At 49.3% G+C, this 17,297-nt stretch overlaps 1 protein-coding gene across 1 annotated transcript in view; it reads left to right on the forward strand.

Moving 5' to 3' along the window:
* The window catches only part of LOC140717736 (sorting nexin-32-like), a 62,134-nt gene extending 47,389 nt beyond the window's left edge, over positions 1–14,745 (forward strand). Inside the window, exons 10-13 of the mRNA XM_073031451.1 lie at positions 652–738; positions 7,896–8,055; positions 10,267–10,352; positions 13,399–14,745. Coding sequence (XP_072887552.1) covers positions 652–738; positions 7,896–8,055; positions 10,267–10,352; positions 13,399–13,452 — 387 coding nt within the window. The 3' untranslated portion in view covers positions 13,453–14,745. The remainder of the gene's footprint in view (positions 1–651; positions 739–7,895; positions 8,056–10,266; positions 10,353–13,398) is intronic.
* The last annotated feature ends 2,552 nt before the right edge of the window (positions 14,746–17,297 follow it).

The following is a 17,297-nucleotide window of genomic DNA, read 5'->3' on the forward strand; positions in this document are numbered from 1 at the left end:
ACAGTTAACACCACTGATAGTCCTACATGTAAATACCAACATGTGTGTACGGTATAAGCAGCTTTTTAAAGAGTTGCTTAAAGCACAGGGATGGGGTAATAGATGGAGGGGGTTGGGGGAGGAGTGCTAACTAGAATGGTTGATCAGATTAACTGCCTTGAGGGAAGAAACGTTGAATATGGAGTGAAATTTTCATTTTAATAGCCCTGTAGACCTTTCCAGAAGGGGAGTTGAGAGAAAAGGTAGTTTACCTATTTTATCTAGAGATACAGGACAGGCCCTTCCAGCCTCATGAGCCGCCTAGATTTTACCCTAGCCTAGTCACCGGGGCAATTTACAATGACCAATTTAAACTACTGACCAGTATGCCCTTGGACTGGGGAGGAAACCCACACGTTGATGGGTAGGAAGCACAAAGTCCTTGCAGATGATGTCAGAATTGAACTCAGGACTTGGACATCTCGCATAATAATAGCGTCTCACTAGCCACAGCCCTCCTCTGTGTCCTGGACTTGTACAAGTCCCAGAGTGATGCTCGGCTGCAGCCAATGCCCTTTCCTGCTGTCCTGACAATTCACTTCAACCCCATATTTACTTTTTTTTTGTGACTAGAGCTTCATTAAAAAAACTGTTGGTTCTATCTTTCCCCAGAAATTAGAGGGGCGAGTGGCATCGGACGAAGACTTGAAGCTGTCTGACTTGTTGCGATACTACACAAGAGATTCACAGGCAGCCAAGGTAAGCGTAACGTCGAGTCCGCCCGCTATTACGCTCCGACTAGCTGCTGCCTCGTCCCTCCTTGGCTCACCGGGATGCCAGCGAATTTGGCTGGGTGCACCCTCTTCCCCCTCCTGCTTGCCCCACCTGCCCTCTTACCCCTTGCATTGATCAGCAACAAATTCACGACCGGTCTCGGTGATGGCAAGCCTGATTCCTATCGAGCGCCCCTCAATGGGGTGCAAAATACGATCGGCGGACGAGTCACGCGAGAGCTTCAAAGTGGAAGGGTGGATTAGAAAGTTTACAGGTGGCGCAGAAGGTTGGTGGTGTTGTAGACCGTGTGGAAAGTCGTCATAAAAGAGACACCGACAGGCTGAGAAGTCACAGGTGGAGTCTAGCCCAGAGAAGTGTGTGAAGTGATGCAATCCTCGCTGTATATCACTGGTCACGCTGTTCCAGTCAGAAATGATTCTCCACCAGCACTCTCCGCTTCCTATTACGACCTGTTATGGCGGGCTGTGCTTCTGTAGAGAGTCCCCCACACAGAAGGTGCCCGCAGCCCCGATAAACCCACGCTGCTGGCCTCGCAGACGTTGGGTGGTACCTGTGGGCTGGCTGTACACTGGTCGGGTGCTTGCAGAGTGTCTGCAAAAGGCCATTTGAGCATTGGTCCCTAAATATCACTGAACCATGAATGAATGCCATCAAATCAGAATCGGGTTTATGATCACCGGCGTGTGACATGAAATCTGTTAACTGAGCAGCAGTGCAATGCAGAGAAAAATGATATCAATAAAATATAACAGTAATAAATAAACAAGTAAATCAATTGCGTATATTGAAGGTTTTTGAGTGCAAAAACAAAAATACTGCATATCTGGGGGGTGGGGGGGGTGAGTTGTGTCCAAAGCTTCATGTCCGTTTAGGAATCGGATGGTGGAGGGGAAGAAGCTGTTCCTGAATCGCTGAGTGTGTGCCTTCAGGCTTCTGTACCTCCTACCTGATGGTAACAGTGAGAAGAGGGCATGCCCTGGGTGCTGGAGGTCCTTAATAATGGACACTACCTTTCTGAGACACTGCTCTCTAAAGATGTCTTGGGTACTTTGTAGGCTGCTACCCAAGATGGAGCTGACTAGATTTACAACCTTCTGCAGCTTCTTTCAGTCCTGTGTAGTAGCCCCCCCATACCAGACAGTGATGCAGCCTGTCAGAATGCTCTCCACGGTACAACTATAGAAGCTTTTGAGTGTATTTGTTGACATGCCAAATCTCTCCAAAATTCTAATAAAGTATAGCTGCTGTCTTGCCTTCTTTATAACTACGTCGATATGTTGGGACCAGGTTAGATCCTCCGAGAGCTTGACATCCTCCGAGGAACTTCAAGCTGCTCACTCTCTCCACTTCTGATCCTCTAAGAGGACTGGTATGTGTTCCTTCGTCTTACCCTTCCTGAAGTCCACAATCAGCTCTTTCGTCTTACTGACGTTGAGTGCCAGTTTGTTGCTACGGCACCACTCCACTAGTTGGCATATCTCACTCCTGTACGCCCTCTCGTCACCACCCTGGGATTCTACCAACAATGGTTGTACCGTCAGCAAATTTGTAGATGGTATTTGAGCTATGCCTAGCCACACAGTCATGTGTATATTAGAGTAGAGCAGTGGGCTAAGTACACACCCCTGAGATGCACCAGTGTTGATCGTCAGTGAGGAAAGGAGATGTTATCACCAATCTGCACAGATTGTGGTCTTTCAGTTAGGAAGTCGAGGATCCAATTGCAGAGGGAGGTGCAGAGGCCCAGGTTCTGCAGTTTCTCAATCAGGATTGTGGAATGATAGTATTAAATGCTGAGCTATAGTTGATGAACACCTTCCTGACGTGGGTGTTTGTGTTGTCCAGGGTGGTCTAAAGCCCTGTGGAGAGCCATTGAGATTGCATCTGCTGTTGACCTATTGTGGCGTTAGGCAAATTGCAATGGGTCCAGGTCCTTGCTGAGGCAGAGTTCAGTCTAGTCATGACCAACCTCTCAAAGCATTTCATCACTGTCGATGTGAGTGCTACTGGGCGATGGTCATTAAGGCAGCTCACATTACCCTTCTTAGGCACTGGTACAATTGTTTTTGAAGCAAATGGGAACTTCCATCCATAGCAGTGAGAGGTTGTAAATGCCCTTGAATACTCCTGCGAGTTGGTTGTCACAGGTTTTCAGAGCCTTACCAGGTACTCCATCCGGACCTTCGGCCTTGCGAGGGTTCACTCTGTTTAATGACAGCCTAACATCGGCCTCTGAGACAGAGATCACAGGGTCATCAGGTGCAGCAGGGATCCTCACAGCTGTAGTTGTGTTCTCCCTTTCAAAGCGGGCATAGAGGCATTGAGTTCATCTGGTAGTGAAGCATCACTGCCATTCATGCTACTAGGGTTTTGCTTTTGTAGGAAGTAATGTCTTGCAAACCCTGCCAGAGTTGTCGTGCATCTGATGTCGCCTCCAACCTCGTTCCAAATTGTCTCTTCGCCTTTGAACTAGTCTTCCGCAAATCATACCAGGTTTTCTGGTACAGGCCTGGGATGTCAGACTTGAATACCACAGATCTAGCCTTCAGCAGACGACATACCTCCTGGTTCATCCGTAGCTTTTGGTTTGGGAATGTACAGTAAGTCTTTGTGGACACACACTCATCCACACAGACTTTAATGAAATCGGTAACAACTGCAACATACTCATCCAGATTTGAAGATGAATCCCTGAATACAGTCCAGCCCACAGATTAAAAGCAGTCCTGTAGGCACTCCTGTGCTTCCCTTGACCAAACCTTCTTGGTCCTCACCACTGGTGCTGCAGTCTTCAGTCTCTGCCTGTACTCAGGGAGTAGAAGTACAGCCAGGTGATCAGACTTCCCGAAGTGAGGGTGTGGAATAGCACGGTCAGCATTCTTGATAGTGGTGTAACAATGGTCCAGTGTGTTGTTTCACTGGTATTGCAAGTGATCTGTTGATGGTAGTTGCTTAGAGGTTTTTTCAGACTGGCCTGGTTAAAGTCTCCCAAAACGATGGTGAATGTGTTAGGGTGAGCTGTTTCGTGCATGTTGATCCCATTGCTCAGATCATCTAAAGCCTGCTTGACATTGGCCTGAGGTGGAATGTAAACTGCTACCAAAACGACCCCAGAGAACTCCCGTGGTGGGTAAACAGGACAGCACTTTACTGCTAGATATTCCAGGTCTGGTGAGCAGAATTGGGGACAGCACTGATATACTTGTGCACCAAGAAGTGTTGATCACGAGGCATACTCCTCCACCTCTGCTTTTGAGAGACTCTATAGATCTAACCTGACGGTGTATAGTAAACCCGTCGATCTGGATCACTGCACCAGGTACGGAAGGGATTAACCAGAATTCATTAAAACAAAGGACACAAGCGGTCCTAATGTCCCTCTGATTCAGTACCCTAGCTTTGAGATCTTCAATTGAGACTGCCACGTCGCCAGCAAGATAGTTGGTATAGGCTAGGGAGTCTAAAAACACACTTGTAATCTTGATCTATGTCCAAGGTGTCCTCCGTGGGCACTTCCGACCACAATCGGTGTTGTTTCTGTCAGTTTCAAGCAGCGATAGTCCGTTTAAACGCATTAAGACATCTTTGTTGACTGTACTGACCTTGGGAGCAGTCATGCTTTTTCAGCTGTACCAGGCTGAAACGGGAATATTTAATCATATCCATTGAGAGTACTGCTGCCACTCGAGTCGCGCCTTGGCGCAGCAGCGTCCCTCTGGGACCAAGGTGAAAAACACATTACCTGCAGCATACAGTGCACAAGCACGTATGATTACAGTTTCTCAAAGAAAAATATATTGTAGCCCAAGTCCCTGAGTGCCAATTGATGGCAAGTCGACCTGGTCCAGCTTGTTTTTCCACTGAGCCAACACTGGAGGGCAGCACCAGACAAACTTCAGGATCAGTTCGCCCATGTGTGACATTACTAAGATCAAAACCATCCTTGCCAATAGAGTTTATCTCTTCGGACTTGCTTAGAAGGGATCTCTTGATTTGATTAATCCGTACCCAGAATCAGAATCTGACTTGTGTTGTGAAGCTTCTTAGTTTGCAGCAGCACTACAGTGAAATACGTTAAGAAAAACTCTATTATGGAAAATTGTATTAAATTAGTGTGAGAAGGGAGCACAAATAGTGAGGTAGTATTGATGGGTTTTCCCTGTCCCCCTCACCACTGCTGTGGGGATGCCAGTGGTCCTAGCAAGAAGGGAGAATGGCCTGGATGGTGGGGTGGGGGTGTCCTTGATGATGGATACTGCTTTCCTGTGGCAGCGTTCCATATAAACGCGCTCGCTGGTGGGAGGGCTTTGCCTGTGATGGACTGGGTGACGTTCACCATTTTCCCGTGGCCCTTTTCCATTCCTGGGCACCGGTGCTTCTGTACCAGGCTGTGGTGCAACCCAGGGCACGGGATAACACTGGCCTCAAATTCTAGTTTCTCCCTCTCAGGTTGGGGGAGCAGTACCTCGTATTCCATCCTGAACGTTCGGTTTCTTTAGCTTCTGCTAATTTTTTCTGCGCCTTCTTCCATTCCCCATCCTGATTCCCTCCTCCTCACCTGCCCATCACCTCTTTCTAGGTCCCCTTCTCCCCTACAGTCCACTCTCCTCTCCTCCTACCAGATTCTTCCTTAAGCCCTTTACCTTTTCCACCTATCACACCTCCCCCCCCCCCCCCCCCAGATTCTTATTTCAACAGCCCTCCCCCCCACCCCCACCTGGATTCACCTATCGGCTTGTACTCCTACCCTTCTTCCCCCCCCCCCCCCACTACCTTCTTTTCCCCCTCCTTTCCAGTTCTGATGAAGGGTCTCGTCCTGTAACATTTATTCCTATCTAGAGATGTTGCCTGGCCCGCTGAGTTTCTCCAGCGTTTTGGTGGTGTTACTGAAGTACTACGTTATTTAACATTGCACTAGGGTCCAGGATAATATTGATCAGTTGGCAAGATGAGTTAGACCCATGGGAGACGACTTAGTCCTGACAAGTCGTAAATGCGCCTTATTATTTGTTAATTTATTTGTAGCAATATTACTTTGTGTGGGTGAGTTATATATACTTTGTAGTGTACCTTGGTCTGGAAGAATATTGTTTTGTTGGTTTAAAAAAAAGTTCAAAGTAAATTTATTTATCAAAGTCCATGTATATCAACCCTGAGATTTGTTTTCTTGTGGGCATACACAGTAAATCCAAGAAACGCCTCCAGAATCGCCTCCTGATTTGACCCCAGGACAATTTACAATGAGCAATAATCCGCCAACCGATACGCCTTTGGACTGTGGAGGAACCCAGAGCACCCAGAGGAAACCCACATGGTCCCAGGGAGATGTAGAAACTCCTCACAGGCAGTGGCGGGTATTGAACCCTGGCCTAATCACGGGGACAGCTGGTACTGTAAACCGTTGTGCTAGCTGCTATGCTATCGTGCTACCCAAGCGATAAACATTGAGAGCGTGAGATGAAGACTCCTTGAAAGTGAGTCCATTGGTTGTGGGGACAGTTTGGTGTTGAGCGACATTCACGCTCCCGCCAGTTGAATGACAATAAACTGAACTTGATGAACTTTGTAGGGGACTAGTAAGGGTAGGTTGAACATAGGATATAGGAGCAGAATTAGGCCATTCGGCCCATCAAGTCTTCTCTACCATTTCATCTTAGCTGATTTAATTTCCTTCTCAGCCCCAATCTCCTGCCTTCTCTCCGAATCCCTTCATGCCCTGACCAATCAAGGATCAATCAACCTCGGCCCCCACAGCTGCCTGTGACAACGAATTCCACAGATTCACCACTCTCTGGCTAAAGAGGTTCCTCCTCATCTCCGCTCCCCTATATTCAGAGGCTTGAGCCCTCTGATCTTCGACTCCCACCACAGGAAGCATCCTCTCCACATCCACGCTGTCAAGCCCTTTCACCATTCAATAGGTTTCAATGAGATCACCCCTCATTCCAGTGAATACAGGCTCAGAGCCATCAAACGCTCTTCATATGACAAGCAATTCAATCCTGAAATAATTTTTGTGAACCTCCTTTGAACCTTCTCTAGTTTCAGCACGTCCTTTCTTGGACAAGGGGCTCAAACCTGCTCGCAGTACGCCAAATGAGGCCTCGCCAATGCTTTATAAAGCCTCAACATTACATCCTTGCTTTTATATTCTAGTCCTACGTGAAGGCTAATAGGGCCTTTGAACTATTAGGGAACAGAAGGATTTCTGTACACGTCCACAGACTCAAGGTGGCAGCACAGACAGAGAAGGGGATACCGAAAGTAAACGAGATTCACTCCTGCGTTTGTCGGAACACAGAAAATAAGAACAAGCGAGTTGTCTAAGATAGAAAAAGCAAGGGCCCAAAAGTGCTCAGCAGGGCAGGCACGACATTTCGAGTTGGCCCTTTGACAGAACTCTGAGGGAACCGAAAAGGGGTCGTGGGTCAGGGCATCGCTGTAGCCCAGCAGTTAGCACAACTCTTTACGGCACCAGCGACCTGGGTTCAATTCCCGCTGCTGTCTGTACACTCTCCCTGTAAATGTGTGGGTTTCCTCCGGGTGCTCCGGTTTCCTCCCCACATTCCAAAGACACGTGAGCTTGGGGTTAGTAAGTCGTGGGTGTGCTGTGTTGGGACAGGAAGCTCGTGGGCTGCCCCCAGCACATCCTCGGACTGTGTTTGTCGTTGACACAAACAACACATTTGGTAGTGTCTTTCGATGTACATCACTAATAAAGCTACTCTTTAAAAGATTTTTATTCTTTTCTGCGCCCTGTCAATTCAAGGCCTCTTCTGAATGCTACAATCTTGTGACCTCTGGCCTGGGAGTTTTTTTTTGAAAGATGCTGGAAATACAGAGCATCACATACACGTGCACACACACAAAATACTGGAGGAACTCGGCAGATCAGGCAGCATCTATGGGGAGGAACAAAGAGTGGATATTTTGGATATGTGGGTTCAAACACCACCCTTGAAAGGGTCTCAGCCCAAAACATTGACTATTTATTCCTCTCCTGACCTGCTAAGTTCAAGTATTCGGTGTGTGTGTGTGTGTGTAACTTGTTTTCTGCGTTAACCTCTGGCTGAGCGTCCCTTTGGCCAGGTGAGTTCAGCTGCCCTGTCATTACCCTTTAGGACCTCCTGTACCGGCGCGCGCGTTCCCTGTCCGATTACGAGAACGCCAACAAAGCCCTGGACCGGGCCCGCATGAAAAACAAGGATGTGAAGCAGGCCGAAACCAGCCAGCAGCTCTCCTGCCAGCGGTTCGAGAAGCTCTCTGAGTCAGCCAAGCAAGGTAAGACTACAAGACAGGCACAGAATCTGACCCATCGAGTCTGCCCTACGTGGCTGATTTCCCTCTCCATCCCATTCTCTCGCCTTCTCCCCATAACTTTTGACATAATGCTCTGACTAACATAACATAATGCTCTGACTAATCGCGATCCTATCAACCTTTACTTTAAATATACCCAACGACCTGGCCTGCACAGCCATCTGTGGCAATGAATTCCACAGATTCACCACCCTCTGGCTAAAGGAATTCCTCCCCATGTCCGTTCTAAAGCGACATCTTCTATTCCAGTCCCAGACTCGCCCGCTATGGGAAACAATTTCTCAACATCCACAACATCTAGTCCTTTCAATATTGTGTGTGAGGGAGAGAAACTTGTGTGTAACTGAAAGACTGCTTGAGTTTGTCCACCAGTTATGGGACCTGGAGTATTGCCATCCCTACCTTTGCAATGTGAACTAAATCGCCAGTAAGATGTAGCTGTTCGATATGAAGTAGCCTTCTGCTCAGCCAAAATTAGATGCTCTTTGAAGGAAGAGGCCTGTTCGACCCGATATTGCGTGACATTTTATTGGCTGAGGGACAATTCCATATTTACAATGCTTCCTTTGAATTACATGCAACTGTCCCACCACCTCTTCCGCACCCACACTCCAGACAACCAAAGTGAATATTGAATCAGCATTGTCTGGTTTTTCAATCGACCTGCTCCCAGCTCTGGGAGCTGTCCAGAGCTGCATTTTAAATTTAATCTACAGTCCACGTTCAGGTTTAAAGATTGGTTGCTGAAATTAGTTCCTGAATTAATATTTTGCGGTACACCCCAAGTCCTGAATATTCCTTGGCACCTGCAGTCCCACGGTGTTATGCCGGACTTTTCACCTACTCTAAAATCAATCTAGCCCCCACATGACATGTGCCTTGTCTAATGTGGGGGGGGGAGTGTTAAGATTTAGATTTAGACTTATAGACAATAGACAATAGGTGCAGAAGTAGACCATTCGGCCCTTCGAGCCTGCACTGCCATTCTGAGATCATAGCTGATCATCTACTATCAATACCCGGTTCCTGCCTTGTCCCCATATCCCTTGATTCCCCTATCCATAAGATACCTATCTAGCTCCTTGAAAGCATCCAGAGAATTGGCCTCCACTACCTTCCGAGGCAGTGCATTCCAGACCCCCCACAACTCTCTGGGAGAAGAAGTTTTTCCTTCTTCTGGTTCCTGGACCAGCCGATGACGAGACCCTGTGGTTCAAACTCTGAGCACACCGACTGACTGGCTCTCCTGCTGGAACAACGATGGGTGTCCTTTATTCCCGTCCATATCACTGGCCTTCAAGCACAGAGCAGAGGTTTGCACCAATGCCAGTAGTCACATTCGCTCTCTCGCTCTTCCACCTCTTATTCTCCCCTCACACATCGGTCGTCTCCCCTTCAATTCTTCCCTGCCACTTAACTAAGCTACAGCGGCCATTATAACTCACCGACCCGCACGTCTGTGGGACGTGGGAGGAAACTGGGGACTTGTTAATCATAGTAACTCCAGGTACAGCCGCTGCTCACAGATCCAAGTTCAGTCCCAGCCTCTTGTACTGTCTGTGTGGAGTTTGCACGTTCTCCATCGTAGATTGAGGCACGGGTCGAGTGGGCAGCCAGAGACATCTTACCAGGGAGCACAATTTTAAGATGATTGGAGGAAAGTGTAGGAGAGATGTCTGGGGTATTTTTTTTTTTACACACAGAGTGTCTGAGATGCACTGCCAGGAGCGGTTGTTTCAGAGACTCTTGGGTTCATGGACGATAGGAAAAGTGGAAGGATACATGGGAGGGAAGGGTTAGATCAATCCTGGAGTAGGTTAAAGGGTCAGCACAACATTGTGGGCCGAAGAGCCTGTCCTGTGCTGTCGTTCCCTGTGACTGTCTGGGTTTCACTCTCCTCCCACATCCGACTGATGTGGTGGGGGCTGGTGGATGGGTGAGGGGTAGAGTCTTGGGAGGGGGTTTGCGTCCTGTCCCTGTTGGGGTGGGAGGTGTAACCCGTCCCCCATTGAGGGTCAGAGTTGTGTGTCTGTGTGTGTGAGATCTGCCCCCCAGTGAGGGTCTGTGTGTGTGTCAAGTCCCAAGTGACGATCAGAATGTGTGTGTGAAATTTTCCTTCCCCAGGTAGGACTCTGTCTCTGCCAGTCTCACCTCCACTTGCTTCCTCCGCAGAACTCACAGACTTCAAAGTTCGCAGAGTCTCCGCCTTCAGAAAAAACATGATTGAGATGACCGAACTGCAGCTGAAACACGCCAAGGTGGGTAGCACTGTCCCTCCACCATGTGCTCTAGGGCAAACCTGACCACGTGCTCCGGATCCCTCCCGCATTCCAAAGGCACGCGAGTTAGGGTCGGGTTTATCGAGTTGCGGGCGTGTTATGTTGGCGCTGGGAACACGGCGACACTTGCAGGCTGACCTCAGCACAGTCCTCTGACTGTGTTGATCGTTGACGCAGATAACACGTTTCTGCAGACGCTGGGAATCCAGAGCAGTACACACAAAACGCCGGAGGAAGAGCAGGTGGGGCAGCATCCATGGAGGGGAATAAACAGTTGGAATTTTGGGCTGAGATCCTTCCTCCATACTGGAGAGGGAGGAGAAGGAAGGCGGAGGAAGATGAGGGGGAGGAGGACAAGCTGCCAGGTGGGTGGGAGAGAGGGAATGATGTCAGAAGCTGGGAGATGATGGGTGGAAGAGGTAAAGGACTGGAGAGGATGAAATTTGATTGGAGAGGAGAATGGACCACGGGCGAAAGGGAAGGAGAGGGGAACCAGGGGAGGGCATGGACAGATGAGAAGAGACAGGGTGAAGGGGGAACCAGAATAGGGCAAAAAGCGAAAAAGAGGGAGAGGGAAGAAATTAACAGAAGTTCAAGAAATCGATGTTCATGCCATCATGTTGGCGGCTAACCCAGATGGAATACGAGGTGTTGTTCCTCCAACCTGAGTCTAGCCTCATCTTGACAGTAGAGGAGGCCACGTCAGAAAGTCAAATTGAAATAGGAGGCAACTGGGGAAACCCCGCCTTTTGGGGTGCAGGGAAGGAAGGTGTATGTTTCAATGAACCCGTGACGAGTAAACTGAGTCTTTAAAACCTTTAAATCGAGCTACCTTTGCAATTAACATCTGGAGAGAAATAAACAAGTGTCCGGTCTGCCCCCCCCCCCCCCGATCATTCATTGGGATCGAGATTGACCGTCAATCGCAATGTGTTATCACGCCCCTCTGTCGAGAAACTTCAGTCCCAGCACAGACTCAGGCCCTTTGGCCCATCTGCTCTCTGCCAGCCAAGATTCCCATTTAAGCTGATCCCATTTGGTTTGTCTCCCTCTGAATCAGGGATCCCCAACCTGGGGTCCGTTGACCCCCTTGCTTAATGGTATCAGTACATTGCATTTTAAAAGAAAGGTTGGGAACTGCTGCTCCAGACCCTTCCTATCCACGTACCTGATTAAAGACATAAATCAGCTTTTTTTTTTGTACATTAAGACACAGTGAAGTGCGTCATTTGCATTAACAAGCAACGAGGCCCAAGGAGGTGCTGGGGGCAGCCCGCAAGGGTCACCGAGTTCCTGGCGCCAACATGGCATACCCAAAACTCTCTAACCCTATCTCGTACGTCTTGCCTTTCGACTCTGGAGGAAACCGGAGCACCTGAAGGAATCCCACGTGGTCACGGGGAGAGCGTGCAAGCTCCTTGCGGAGAATCTTGCTTCTGCCTCCCTTCTCAAGGGGCATTCGGAAGGATAATAGCACCTTGCCTTGCCGGAGACACCCAGATCCAATTTGTGTGTGGTGGTGTGTTTTTATTTTGGTAGATCTCTGCTCGTTGTCTTGAGCTCAGCAGGTCAGGCAGCATCTAGAGACGGAAATAAACAGTCGACATTTTGTTCCGAGACCCTTCTTCAGCCCTTTCCGGCTTCAACTCTCTCCCCCCACCCCCAAACTGATCTCATCTGTCACCTGTCAGCTTGTACCCCTTCCCTCCCCCTCCCCACCCACCTCCGAGCATTTCCACAACTTGCATCTCAAAAGGACTTCCCGGTGGCCAGATGTTTAATTTCCATTCCCACTCCAATGTGTGTCAATCCGTGGCCTCTTGTGCCGAGTTGGTGACACCTTCAGGGTGGAGGAGCAACACCTTGTATTTTGTCTGGGTAGCCTCCAACCTGATGGCGTGAGTATCAATTTCTCCTTCCGGTGGATGTTTCTGCCCCTTTCCCCCATTCCCCACTCTGGCCTTTCACTTCTCGCCTGCCTATAACTTCTCCCGGGTCCCCTTTCTCCCACAGTCCACTCTCCTCTCCCTATCGTATCCTTTCTTCACCAGCCCTTGACCTTTCCCACCCACCTGACTTCACCTATCACCTTCCACGTAGCCTGTTTTCCCACCCCACCTTTTTATCCTGGCATCTTTCCCTCGTCCTTCTCAGTCCCGATGAAGGGTCTCGGCCCTTCGACTGTTTATTCTGCCCACCTCCAGCATTTTTGGTGTGTGTGTTGCTCTGGGATTTCCAACGTTTGCAGAATCTCTTGTTACAGCGGTTTATTTAATTTTGCTATCATGCTCTGATCCTCAATTAAGTAATTTTTTTTTAAATGTTCCCTCAGTGTTTTTAAATTTTCCCACCTTTGTTTTAAAAGCCTTTACTTCCTTACTCCCCGTTACGCCACTGGCGTTTGGGGCAGCAATGAAGCCTCCCCATCTCTGGTGTTCAGGGTTTCCTTCACCATGTCAGTAGCTTCCTCTCGGTTTTTACCCCTGTCAGTCACGCAGGTCCCGGGCGGAGAGTCAGGAATACCGTCACACTCCGATGTAGAAGGATTCTTCATTGCTGTTTCTGTAGCAGTTTTGTTTGACCAGTCAGGATTGTTAACCCTGAACCTGGAGGACCGGTGGACCACTCTTAGTCTGACCTCTACCCTTTGACCCTGTTTGGCCTGGGTGACCCAGCTGCCCTCCCATTCTGCCTCCAGCCCCGAGCTCGGATATTTTCTCTCAATTTTTTTAAGACATCTAAGGACTGAGGTTAAATATTTGTAACACACTCAAACCACTGGGGGGTCCATGGCCTCCCCTTCTGCCACAATGAGGGCCCCCTCAGTTGGAGGAGCAACACCTCTTATTTCCTCTGGGTAGCCTCCAACCCAACGGCACGAATCTCCTCCCCGGTTAAACTCTTGATCTGCAAGTATTTTTTTTTGCGAAGAGAAAGGCGCTTCAGCAGTGCAGCAAGCTGCGAGGCGATTTGGAAACAGGGCGATGTCTTTCATTATTTTTCCTTTTTTTTTCCCCCCTTCCAGGCCAACCTGCTGCTCCTGAGAAACTGCCTGAGCACGTTGCGAGAAGAACAGTAGTTAATTGTTTCCACTGTGTGCGTGTGTGTGCGTGCGCGCGTGTGTATGTTGAGGTGCGATTCATCATCATGTTCCCATTGTTTTGGGGGCTGGGGCGATGGAATGTCGGCAGTCCTGTTTGCTGCCAGTTTTTTTTCCCCTCATTTAAAAAAAATTTTGTCTTGAGTCTTAAGCACCCCAACAATTTGGCGACAGGCTCAGCGGACAGCAAGAGTTCCTGCATTCTGACCTTTCTCCCACCAATTTAAGGGTGCATGCATTATCACTCTCACCCAACCCCGGAGAATCTGTACAGGGTGGGCGGGGAGGCCTGTCATAAGTTTGCAACTACTCGAACTCTCACTGCAGATAGACCCCCCCCCTCCTCTGTTGTGACCTTCTCCCACCCCCCCCACCCCCCCACTACAGTTGACTCTTAACTCTCCCGGTGTTGACTCTGCAGAACTAGATGATCCCCCTGCCCAAATCAACGCTTCTCTCTGTGAATTCCCCCCGCCTCAACTTGATTCTGTCCCCTGAAGATGAGCCTCGGAAGCCGGAGGTCCACTTGCCATCTTAAAAGGTGTCTTGCAATTGCCAGCTCTCCAGGGCTAGTTAAATCCAAACGAACTACTGGTAATACTCAGCAGGTCAGGCAGCACCGGCAGGGGAAAGTGATGTACTGGTTTACTAGCACTTAAAGGTCTTAGACCTGGAATATTAACTCCCCTCTGCTGCTTGTTATTTATAAATGCATCTTTACCTGATGCAAGAATGCCATGCTACAGGAGAGAAAATGGTCACTTAACTGCTCATCGCGAGCCTGAATCCCCTGCACTTTGCAGGCCAGCGTCCTTGCCCGTCCTCTGTCCTAACCCTGCTGCAGGTTTGTCTGGCGCACTGGTGTCGAGCAAGTTTTCTCCTGTGTCTTACTTGTGCTGTCCTTGTCCCAGGGAGTGTTTGAAGTGCCAATGTGTTCTTCGTCTTTGGTCCCATCTATCCCTTCCGCTTTCTTTTTTTTTTTTTAAAAACACACACAACAGATCGGGGACCAAAACACACGCCACCCTCGTCGAGAGACCTTGCTCCTCGCAGGCGCGGCCGTTTGGAGTACCTAGTTATCTCTGTTGTTGGAGTCGGTCGAACTTCAGGTAACGCTCAAAGGCAGCAAGAGTCCAGCTTGGCAGCTTCCAGGCAAAATTTTTGTTTAGTCCTAATGGGTAAATGTTTAAATTCTTTGTCTTGGGCAATTCTTCAACCAGCTCCCAATTAGTTCAACCCTCTGATTTCTAAATAAAACGTGGCTGAATTTCATTTGCGTGCGTTGATTCCCCCCGCGCGTTTCGGGGTTGCCTGGCCGGGCGTCTGCCGTTCTGGTGGGAGTGATCGCGGCCGACGGTGCATGGCAATTGTCAAATGCTGCTGTGTGAAAGGGGCGGCCTCTGGGGAATGAGAAGGCTGGTTTCGTTACTGGCGAAGAGCAGGATTCTGTGTGAATGTTCAGAACCTGTCTGTGTGAGTCCTTGGAATAGTGAGGGCCTTTCGATCCACGATGTTGGGCCGATCTTTCAGCCCACTCTAAGACCAATCTAACCATTCTCTCCTATCATTCCACCTGAATGATAGATAAACAGAGGACTATCTAAGAGTTTCTTAAATCCTCCTAATACCGTGGACTCCTCAATTAATGGTAAGGCTACGTGGCATAAAAAAGGTTGGGGAAACCCTGCTCTCTCTGTAATACCCCCGACCCTGGCAGGGCGCTCCATGCACCTATTTGGGGGGGGGGGGGAAGAGAAGGAATGAACCACCTATCATGCCCCTCCCCGATAATTTCCTCCAGTCACCTACAAATATGCCCCCTAGTATTAGCCATATCCACCCTGGGAAAGAGTCTCTGGCTGCCCCTCTCTACTCACTCTATGCCTCTTATTATCTTGTATACTTCTATCAAGTCACCTCTTTAAAGAAAAAAGCCCCAGCTCGCTCAACCTCTCCTCTTAAGACGAGCTCTCTAATCCAAGCAGCATCCTGGTGAATCTCCTCTGCACCCTCTCTAATCCAGGCAGCGTCCTGGTGAATCTCCTCTGCACCCTCTCTAATCCAGACAGCATCCTGGTGAATCTCCTCTGCACCCTCTCTAATCCAAGCAGCATCCTGGTGAATCTCCTCTGCACCCCCTCTAATCCAGGCAGCGTCCTGGTGAATCTCCTCTGCACCCTCTCTAATCCAGACAGCATCCTGGTGAATCTCCCTCTGCACCCTCTCTAATCCAAGCAGCATCCTGGTGAATCTCCTCTGCACCCCCTCTAATCCAGGCAGCGTCCTGGTGAATCTCCTCTGCACCCTCTCTAATCCAGGCAGCATCCTGGTGAATCTCCTCTGCACCCTCTCTAATCCAGGCAGCATCCTGGTGAATCCCCTCTGCACCCTCTCTAATCCAGGCAGCGTCCTGGTGAATCTCCTCTGCACCCTCTCTAATCCAGGCAGCGTCCTGGTGAATCTCCTCTGCACCCTCTCTAATCCAGGCAGCGTCCTGGTGAATCTCCTCTGCACCCTCTCTAATCCAGGCAGCATCCTGGTGAGTCTCCTCTGCACCCTCTCTAATCCAGGCAGCATCCTGGTGAATCTCCTCTGTGCCCTCTCTAAAGCTTCCACATCCTTCCGATAATGAGGCGACCAGACTGGGACACCGTACTGCAAATACAGGCACATAACCCAGCTGTGAGAGGGTATGCAGCTCCTCCTTCGCCACTCCAAAGTCACCTCAGTTCAAACAACACATTTCACTGCAAGTTTCATTTAATTATTTTATTTGAGATACGGCGCAGGATGTGCCCAGCACACCGTCGCCATGCTTCCGGTGCCAACGTGGCATGCCCACAACTCACAAACCCTAGTCTGTACGTTTTCGGGCTGTGGGAGCACCTAGAAGAAGCCCACGCTGTCACAGGGAGAACATACAAACTCCTTACAGCGGCAGGAATTGCACCCCGATCTTGCTCGCGTCGGAAAGCGATGCGCTAACCTCTACCCCACCATAAAAGAGGCGAGGGAACTTGGAGGGTCGGTCAGCATCTGTAGAGGCAGAGAGACGGTGAACGATTCTGGTCATGACGTAGGGCATTGGGCTGAAGTGTTGATCCTCTATCTGCCTCCACAGATGGCTGCCTGACCTGCTGAGTTCCTCCAGTGAATTTTTAAAAAAATATGTATTGCTGTCTGACAAACAAGCTGGTTCTTGCATTGCGTGCTCTTTGCATTAACCAGCAGACGCACTTAACTCTCTTTGGCTAGGCTTTGGGAATGGGCCTCCCAGCGTGCCTTTGTATCCTCATCCCATCAGCCTCGCCACGCTCTTTGGGAATGCTAAGCAGTAAGGTTCGAAGCACGAAGGGGTCACGGGGGCCTGGGGTCACTGCAGTTTGAGGCTCGTGGGTCAGTCTCAGAAGGCGATGGGTGAAGCTCAAGTGTGTAGGAAAGCTAAAGGGTTGAAGGAAGAGGAATCTGACAGGAAAGGAGGCATTTCACTGCATTTCATTTCAATGTACATGTGAATCTGAATCTAATGGTGCTGTATTCAGTTAAAGATGGAGATTGTCTTTATTGTGTATACATTGCAATTTATAAATAAAAATACTTATCATCATTATGTGCCCTACAGAGCAGTATAGCACAGAATCAGGCCCTTCAGCCCATCTAATCCATGCCAAAACCATTTAAACTGCCTATTCCCATCGACCTGCACTGGGACCATATCACTCCATACCCCTCCCATCCATGTACCTATCCAAACTTCCCTTAAATGTTGAAATCAAGCTCACATTCACCACTCCCACTGGCAGCTTGTTCCACACTCTCACCGC

This window comes from Hemitrygon akajei, chromosome 28 (assembly GCF_048418815.1).
Source record: "Hemitrygon akajei chromosome 28, sHemAka1.3, whole genome shotgun sequence".
NCBI classification, from domain to species: Eukaryota; Metazoa; Chordata; class Chondrichthyes; order Myliobatiformes; family Dasyatidae; genus Hemitrygon; species Hemitrygon akajei.